At 55.4% G+C, this 9,408-nt stretch overlaps 1 protein-coding gene across 1 annotated transcript in view; it reads left to right on the top strand.

Annotated features, from left to right (window-relative positions):
* Positions 1–9,408, top strand: part of VOLCADRAFT_86096 (uncharacterized protein) — a gene marked incomplete at both ends in the record, with an annotated part of 17,889 nt that overhangs the window by 2,112 nt on the left and 6,369 nt on the right. Inside the window, 13 exons of the mRNA XM_002945739.1 lie at positions 348–640; positions 957–1,141; positions 1,686–1,989; positions 2,402–2,430; positions 2,531–2,603; positions 2,966–3,004; positions 3,640–3,779; positions 6,137–6,280; positions 6,671–6,774; positions 7,056–7,127; positions 7,453–7,634; positions 8,048–8,190; positions 9,191–9,332. Of these exons, the coding sequence (XP_002945785.1) occupies positions 348–640; positions 957–1,141; positions 1,686–1,989; positions 2,402–2,430; positions 2,531–2,603; positions 2,966–3,004; positions 3,640–3,779; positions 6,137–6,280; positions 6,671–6,774; positions 7,056–7,127; positions 7,453–7,634; positions 8,048–8,190; positions 9,191–9,332 (1,850 nt within the window). The remainder of the gene's footprint in view (positions 1–347; positions 641–956; positions 1,142–1,685; positions 1,990–2,401; positions 2,431–2,530; positions 2,604–2,965; positions 3,005–3,639; positions 3,780–6,136; positions 6,281–6,670; positions 6,775–7,055; positions 7,128–7,452; positions 7,635–8,047; positions 8,191–9,190; positions 9,333–9,408) is intronic.

Consider the following 9,408-nt stretch of genomic DNA (forward strand, 5'->3'; position numbering starts at 1 on the left):
TGTGCGGGATTGTGGTTGCTGGGTAGGTGGGGGGTGGGTAGGTGGGGGGTGGGTAGGTGGGGGGTGGGTAGGTGGGGGGTGGGTAGGTGGGGGGTGGGTAGGTGGGGGGTGGGTAGGTGGGGGGTGGGTAGGTGGGGGGTGAGGTAGGTAGGTGGGAGAAAGACATTCATCATCTCACCGACCTTGTAGGTTACATACGTTTAGTACGTGGTGGTGCAGGTGATGCTGCGACATGTGGGGGTATTTCAGGTTGTGGAATAATAATCGCACCTCTAGCACCACCTGCAGTTCTCATCGTCATCCTCACATTCTGTAAATCTTTGCATTCAAACTATGGCGCGCGGCAGGCGTGATGGTGGGTGCATCCTCCCGCCACTACAACCCCACCGCCGAGGACGATGGCGGCGCCAGTGCCGGCGGCGGCGGCGGCAACAGCGTTGGCCGAGTCAGCAGCGGCGGCGGAGCCGGCGCCGCCGCCGCCACGGCAGCCTCTGGCGGCGGCGGCGGCGGTGGCGGAGCCTATTCGTACACCTCCCTTGGAGTCGCAAAGTTTGTGTTCTTCAACGAGACGTTGCGGCTAATTGGCGTACCGCTTCCCCCCACTGCCTTGCTGGTCTTTGAGATGTACGTGGCCAAGCAGGTGCGAGGGAGGGGGAAGGGAGGGGGGAGAGAGGGAGGGAGGAAGGGAGGGAGGGTGAAGGGAGGGAGGGAGAATGAATGAGGGAGGGGACCGCTACCTACACTTTTTCTTCCCCCCCTCACCCCCAATGGGTTGGCGGGGGTTTCTGTACGGGTGTGTACGTGGCTGGGCGCTGAAGGACGGCTGGGTGCTGTACACGTCCGCTTCAAATAGCTCACCTCCGTTTCCCCGCACCTCCGTTCTGAATCTCCTCGTTCATTCCCGCCCTCTCCATTGTTCCAACGAACCACACCCTCACTCGTATCCCCGTTCCAAGGTGGTGGCGGGCATGCCCAGTCGTGAGGACCTCGTGGCATGGGCTTTTTGCCCTCTGGTGACGTCGGTTGGGGGCCTGGTGGCGGGCAAGCAATCGCTGCCGCTGTTCCGACAGCCGCTTATGATTTCGGCGCAACGGAAGTACAGCTACGAGGACGCCATGATGGACTTTGAAATCACCAGAAGGTGTGTTTGTGTGTCTGTGTGTGTGTCTGTGTGTCTGTGTGTGTATACGTGTGTATGTGCATGCCCTCGCGTTTGATCTGTTGCGTTCGTGAGATTACGTGCACGACGGTCCCGAGGCACGAGCTGAGGCCTTGATGGGACATGATGCTTTGAGGGGGTGCGGCCCGTTGACGTTTTGCTTTTGGTTGCGTGCTGCGTGCTGCGTGCGCGTTCGGAGGGGGACGCACATATGCGGGGCGCGCAGTCCCGGCAATCGACAATCTCCTCACCCCGCCTGGTGCTCTCTGGTCCCCTCCCCCCCTCCCACCTCCTGATACTGTTCCTTTCTACTTGCGCGGTGAAGTGTGAGACCCCTGTGTGATGTGCCATGATGTTCCGGTTATTTTAGTGGTTAAGATGTCTTTCGATATGTGGTTTTATTGTGGCATAATCCAGATAGAAGATATACCCTTGGCAACGCCATGCGGCCCCAGATTTCCTCCCCGCCCCCGCAATGCCGTACCATTAACACACACACACACACACACACCTTGCCGACCTGCAGGGACGGTAACCCAGGTGACGTCGCCGCCGCCACCATCGCGGACACAGCCGCAGCCGCCGCAGCCGGCGGCGGCGGCGGCGGCGCTGCCGCCGCCGCCGGGGCCGCCGGCGCTGGCAAAGGCCGCGTCAGCAACAGCGGCGCCATCTCCCATCTAGAAGATGTTCCCGGCGTTTCCGTTGATGCCTGGATGCGTGTAACACGTGAGGTAATGCCCTCAGACTCCTACACGCCGGGGGATGGCTTCGTTGTTTGTCTGGACGGGGCACGGTTCCTACCCGCGAACGTGACCTTATCGCGCGTGACGGTGAGTTAACGGTTGACGGTTAGCATTTGTTTTGAAGAATAGTATGTTTTTGTTGGTGATACGACAGTAGTTTGTCGTACAGGTGTCCATCTGGAACAACAATCGACGGCCGCTGGGCTCGGGGGGGTTCTACGGCATCTCCTGGCCTGACTCGGACGCCATGAACCCCAGGTATGGTCGTACACATGCACGACAGTACGGGACGCGCGTTGTGTTGCACGCAATATGAGCTCCATTGTTCTGCAGGGGAGTCTCCGTCCGCCTACATACCCCTGCACACACATACACATACACATATACACACGCACATACGCACATATACATACATACACACATACGTACGCACACAAATGTGTGGCAGTACGGCAATACACACACGCCCCACTCCCGCCCGTCTTTCCGTTGGGGCTAGGCAGCAGCCCCTGGCCAGTGTCAGGCCCGGTCAGATACTTGCAACCTTCACACATACACACATACACCCCTATACACAGACAGACAGACAGACATAATGCATACATAATACATACATACACCGACGCAGGTACAACAAGTACGCCACTTTGGGAACGGGCAGTGACAAGTTCGACGACAGTACCGCGACTCTGCTGTTCAAGGTGGTATAGATGTCGCCGGAGTTGTGGGGGTTGTGTTTTTCTGTGTGTGTGTGTGTGTGTGTGTGTGTGTGTGTATGTGTGTGTGTGTGTATGTGTGTGTGGCGGGGTTGGGGTGGGGGTTGCATGTGCGTGTTCCCACCCTCCCCAGGTTGTCATTGGTGCCTTTTTAGGCACCAGGGGGGTTTAATTATAATATAGATATAATAATAATAATAATAATAATAATAATAATAATAATTTGAATTTAAATGTTTGCCTCAGTCGCCTCAGTCGTGAAAGCGCGCGCTCCTATTCAATGTGTCGCACTCGTCTTCACCTCCACTGAGCTGCCGTACACCTTTCCATCTGTTCATGTACGGCAGGTGACAACCCTGGATCGCTGGAGTCGTACGCCGTGTGTGGTGGGCTGGGCGCTGCTCAACCTGTTCATCGACATCAAGACGCAACAGCAACCGCTTAGTTCGTACGTTCTTGATTACGCGCTTAATCAGGCAAGGGCGTGGTCGGGGGCACGGCAGCTACCCGGATAGGTAGTGCTGTGCGGAGCTCAAATTGGTTGGTGATCTGTGTAGCTGAGTGCGGAAATTTGAGATGAGGGTGATGTTGTTGGAAAGGACATCGTATGTGCCAAGCGGCACCTCCGTATCTGTGTGCATGTGTATGTATGCGCATGTATGTGCATGTGTGTATTGTAGTGTCATCCCACCTTTTTTCCCCTTCACCATCAGGTCCCCCGGGGGGCTCACCCCGGCATCTCCGGCCCCTGCTATCCCGTTCCAACACCCCCTCCCTTCTCCCCCTACCTACCTACCTACCTACCTACCTACCTACCTACCTACCTACCTACCTACCTACCTACCTACCTACCTACCTACCTACCTACCTACCTACGTCTCTCTCTCTCTCATTGACCCAACCGACCCATCTCCCCTTACTCCGAAACCCGCTTCCCTGAACCCCAACATACACACACGCACACATCTCTCCCCCCCCTGAACACCCCCCCCGCCCCGCGCACCGGGGGCCGTCCCCCCAGGGCGCCTTTCAGATCCCTCTTCATGTACGACCGCCCTCGGAGAGCAAGCTAGCAGCCAGCAGCTTGCGCGGGGTCCCCAGAGTGCCGTGTGCTTCACTGCTGCTAAGAATCTTGTCACCCGAGCTTCATAAGCTGCAAAGGTGTGTGTAAGTGTGTGTTTGTGTATGTTTGTGTATGTTTGTGTCTGTCTGTGTGTGTGTATATCTGTTACGTATCGATCCGGGCCTGATGCTGGCCAGGGACACCTAACCGGGCACCCCAAGGGGAACGACCGCCGAAGTACTTGGGGGAGTGCTATATCGGTCAGAGTCCTGACCGTTCTCCCTTATCAACGCAATGCGCCGTCACCTGCTCGAATCCTCTAGCCAGCTACACACACACCAGCTCAGGTGCCAGGCAACCCCTCCGTTCCACCGAACGCATGCTCTACAGCCGCGCGATCTATCAATGCACTCACACTTGTGCCCATCGTGCCACGCTATCCTGGTGCCGCCGCCTGGTTTCGTTATCCAACCACCACCATCTGGTAAACAGCTTCTGGTCCTGGTCCTGTGCAGAATATTTATTTCTCCGTCGCTGCTCAGCGGCTAAGTGTGTAGACCTTCATGGTGGGATCCCACTCAGGCCGCCAAGAAGAAGGCCGCACTGAAGGAACCCACCAATGTCTCACCTCCGCATTCTACACCTCGACCTATTTCACCCCGGGGAGGGGAGGGGCGGGGGAAAGGACCAGCGGTGGGATCCATACCCACATTTACCGGTAAATCCGGATGCCGTCTCTCTTCTGGAATTCGATCACTTGATTTGCCGATTATTTAAACCGGTGCTCCACCAACTTGAGCTATGTCGGTGTTATTGTGTGCTCTCCGTACTTATGTATGCATGCATGCATGCATGTATGTATGTATGTATGTATGTATGTATGTATGTATGTATGTATGTATGTATGTATGTATGTATGTATGTATGTATGTATGTATGTATGTATGTATGTATGTATGTATGTATGACTTAGATTACACTGTGGGCCGCGAGAGCCGGGGGCCGAAACCGAAACACAGCGCAAGGGTCGGGAGCACACAGCACAAGTCGGTTAGTCTTGTGTGCTCCCGACCCCGACTCAGACTGCCAACACTCTACGCAGCCACTCCGCAGCCCCTCCATCCAGGGATGGCGCTGCATTGAATACACCACGAAGGGCTCTCAGGTCCCGCTAGAGCGAGTCCACAAGTCTCAGCTAGGGCAAAGTCAAAGGCTCTCTGAAACAACCCCCCAAAACACCACCAACGAAAACGGGATTCGAAGGGAAAACAAACAAACAAACAAAAATTCGGTTAGGGCAGTCCCGGCAGGGGAGGGCTCCTGATATACCTAACAGGCCAACAAAAATAAAACCTCCAAGAGAGAACGGCTAAGAGAGCTCGACACCACAAGACGTCTTGCAACCACCTTAAGATAACTGACTTCCACCACCTGTCCCTTCCTGGGCTGGTCCAGGGGAGAAGTAGCCTTATAAAGAAAAGGGATCCCGCACAAGTCTGATCACCACTGCAGGGGCCCGGGATAGTCCGGCGAAACCACAAAAGCGTTAGCGGTGCCACGACACACAGCTCCTAGACCCTCCAGATAACCGCAGGGGGAGGATTGTAGCCCGCGCGGCGCCTCCCCCTTACCGCCACTAACCTGAACGGTTGGTCCTCCGGAAACCTATTCACCCTGTCTCGTACTGCACCGCTCTCACCCTCGTCCCTCACCAAGCAACCCAGTCCCACAGAGAAGACGTGTCTAAATAGAATGGCCCTCCTCGGGCCACATCTCCCCCTCATCCGAGCCCCGCTACCACCACCAGACCTCAACCTCCCAAACACCAGAGAACCTACGTCCTTTTGGCGCTCTCACCGCCATCTCCCCCCTCCCCTGTCCGAGCGACCCCACCTCCCCCCGGCTCTCCAGCACCCTACAACCTCGGAGCGGCACTAGGGAAGAAAAAGGGTTCTTCCCTGCACGACGTGACCGCCTCCATTCCCCGTCCTTCTCCTCTCCCTCTCCCGTCTCGGGGTTCCCTCTCATCTATTCCCTTGTCCTCCAACCCCCATCCCCTTCGAACTCCTATACCCCCCCGAGCCCTGCCCTACAAACTAAGCTCAAAGCGCACTTAGGCAATAATTTCCACCGCTTCGGCGCACCGCAGTGCGCCTTCTGAAACCGACAGGATCGGGTGGTCGGGTCCCACCCTGTCCCAGCCTCTTCGCGGGGTGCCCAGCGCCGTGAAGGAGCGCAGGCGCGCCCAGAAGTATATATGTATGTATGTATGCATGTATGTATGAATGTATGTTAGCAAGATTGCTTGTTCTTCGGGGCGCCATGCGCGCCAGGAGGTGGCGACGTGCGGATTGTCATGCCTGTTGTTTCCATGCAGCAGGCATGCGTATGTGCGCATGCCACATCCCCACATGCCTCTCCCCCCCCCTGCGACCCCGGGGAATGGTTCCCTCAGGCGGAAGAAACTACCTGAGTTTTCAGACCGAGTGTACGACAGCACGCGCGACCTGCCCAACCCCCTGGAGCGCCGACTGTACAACAAGTACTTGCGCCGCCGCAGGTTCCTTGTACGGGAGGCGGCTCGGCTTTTAGTCAATGGGTACGCGAATGAGAGAGAGAGGGAGAGCGGCGGATTCGTTAGTAGTTGGTTCGTTATCGGTTGGAGTCAGTTAGCTCCGTGTAACGACCTACCCTCACTTCTTTGTATTATCGTAAAATATACAAATTTTATTATTATGATGATTATTAATGTAAGAATACTATTTTCCAAGTGTTTTCGGTGCCTTTTAAGGACAGTAATGTGTTAAGGTCGCTGCAATTGCTGAAGCAAGCATATTATTATGGCCATATGCCACACTCAAGCTCGTGGGGTTCATGCAACGACTGAAAACGCGCTGTGCGTGTTTTTTGGGGTATTTATGTGCTTCTCCCTGTTTTTCCCTCCCCCCCGGGGCCCCCCCCTGACCTACCGGGTCATGGCCCCCTGCAGTCGTGCGATGGGTCGTGCGATGGGGCATATGGACAAACCCGGCGGTGGCGGAGGCGGCGGTACGGCAGACGGCGGAGATCTGATCGCAATGGCGGGCTCCGACGGTACGGGCAAAATTTAATTCGGGGGCCGGAAACGTGCGCCTAAGACAGGTGTTGCACATATATGTATGTATATATTATGTGTATACTTATATACATACATACATGCATACATTACATCTATCATCTATATATGTGATTGGTACTGCTTGGTCGTACTTCCTGGTTGAAGGAGGATGGAGGGCTTCCCGCCGCCTTCCTGGCTTTCCGATTTTCCATTCACTCGGGATGTCAAGGTCCGTTGGATTGAACTTACATTCTGTACGATCTCCCCTGCCGTACAGCCGTCCTGCCTAACAGTGATGTTGAGCTGATGGATTGGATGGACCGTCAGCTGGCGCCAACCGGGGCGCCGTGTGAGTGCGTGTGTGTGTGGGAGGGGAAGGGGGGAGAGAGGTTGGGATGGGGTGGGGTGGGGTGGGGTGGGGTGCGGGTTTTTTTTGGGGGGGTTCAAACACCACTTAGCGGTTCCACTTAGAGGTTTCTGGCTTTTGTCGTTTTCATTCTTTGGATTACATTCACAATAATAAATTAAAGAAGGGAAGTAGGAGGAGGAGTAGGGAGTGAAAGACAGAGACAAGTGTTGCGAGCATTGCTTCATCTGCCCCCCATGAAGGAAACCCTGAAACCCCTCACTCACCCCCTCACCCCCTCACACCCCGGTCAACACCTCTCCCACAGCCCCCTCGCCATCCGATCGCCAGCTGCCGTACAACTTGGCCTCCGAGTACTACCCTGATCTGGGTTTTTACGTGTCGGTGGACGGCGCGTTGCGGCTCCCGAGGAACCTCCCATCAGCCGCCCTCACCACCTTCGCGCCGCCGGGCAGCTTCTACCAGGCAAGATACAACACCAAACAAATGGTACTCACAGCAAAATACTCACCGTAATATAAAACAGAAGCAACGCAATACAAACCGCAAAATGCACTGTTACACAATAGTTGTACCATGGGGTTCGTTACCGTTAGGGGACCTGAAAAAAGTGTTGAACGGCGGGCGCAGTCACGGTCTCGACATTTCCAGTATACTTACTTCAGGATGGGGCCGGGATTGCGGCTGTGGGTTACATGGAATTGAATCTCGGCATGTACGGCACGTACGGCATGTACGGGGTATACTAATTCCCAGAGTAAAAAAAGACAGTGTGCTGCTGCTCCGACCCTTTTGGGGGTGAAGGTTTCATGATTCGGCCAAAACCCTAAAACCCTCGCTAATCCCTCGCTAATCCCTCGCTAATCCCTCGCTAATCCCTCACTACTCAAACCGCCGTGCAGGACAGCCCCCTGGTTGACGATGTGCGTGTGACATTGGATTACGATATGACCGCCCCCCTGGCTAACCCAGTGTGGACTGACGGATTCGTACACTTCAGCGGAGTGGTGTACGAGCAGGGGATGTGCATCATCGTAGACGTGCGGTGCGTTGGGAATTGCTTGTCCATGTAGCGGTAGAGCGGATACAAAGCAATCTGCATCTCCCCAAAATGTGTGTTACATAGTGTAACACACATTGTTACACAGTGGTACACATTGTTACACAGTGGTACACATTGTTACACAGTATAACACACATTGCAGTGTAACACACATTTTGGGGAGATGTAGAGCAAAGAGAACAGGCAAGTCCCTGCCATAAAACACACACACACACAACACGATGTCGGACTCGTTCTTCATCGGTCGCTCCAGAACCACCACTGAGATAGGGTTTACCTCGCACGCTGTGATCAACGCCCAAGTTCTGCACAAAAATAACTGTCAGCACTTTCCCCCTCGGCGCGCGACATAGGTGCTCGGCTGTGTGTGTGTGTGTGTGCTCGGGCAGTTGCGGGTGTGCATGTGTGTAGCACCGTGTTGTGTGACGTCCTTTTGCAGAAAAAAAGAACCGATCGGCAGATGACAGATCCCGTGATACCCAGGATACTACACACTGCATGTATGTATGATGTTGTTACAGGGTGGTATAGCTTCACCAGCGGCCCCCTTATGTATGTATGTATCTAATAGATACATAGGGTCGAACCCTGGTATCTATGCATGTATGTATGTGTGTGGTGTGGAAAGGACTTTACAGAAAGGGGGGAAAGTCATCAGCTTTCGGAGGGGGAAAACCCCTCTGAGAGAGGGGCTGGGGAGAAGTCATCAGGTTTCGTGGAGGCGCGTGGTAAGCCGGCCACCTGGAGGAGAGCCGTGAACCTTTAAATATAAATAGTTGGGAGGGGGGGAGCCTTCGCAGTACCTCCTGGGCCGGGAATATACGATTTGGCAAAGGAGGCGGGTAACTGCGGGTGACTCGCGTCCCCGAGGGTTTTTCCAAAGGTAGGCTCGGGTCGAACCCCTAACCGGACTCCCTGCTCTGCCCTGCCCTGCCCTGCCCTGTCGTGTCGTGTCATGTCCTGGGGGCCCCACGTCTCGCAGATTGATTGTACCTGCCACCGGCACCAGTGCGCCCGCGGGTTGGTCTGCCGTACGGCTGTTCGAACGGGAGGGCGAGTTCGTGGCTTCGGGACATTACCACCTGCCTCTATTCGCCGGAGTGCCTTCGAGGTACCTAATGCAGGTGCTGCGGGTGACGGGGGTTGGGGGGTGAAGGGGGTTGGAGGGTGAAGGGATCCTCAGGGTCGACGGGGGTTGGG

The sequence above is a fragment of the Volvox carteri genome (assembly GCF_000143455.1).
Source record: "Volvox carteri f. nagariensis unplaced genomic scaffold VOLCAscaffold_1, whole genome shotgun sequence".
NCBI classification, from domain to species: domain Eukaryota; kingdom Viridiplantae; phylum Chlorophyta; class Chlorophyceae; order Chlamydomonadales; family Volvocaceae; genus Volvox; species Volvox carteri.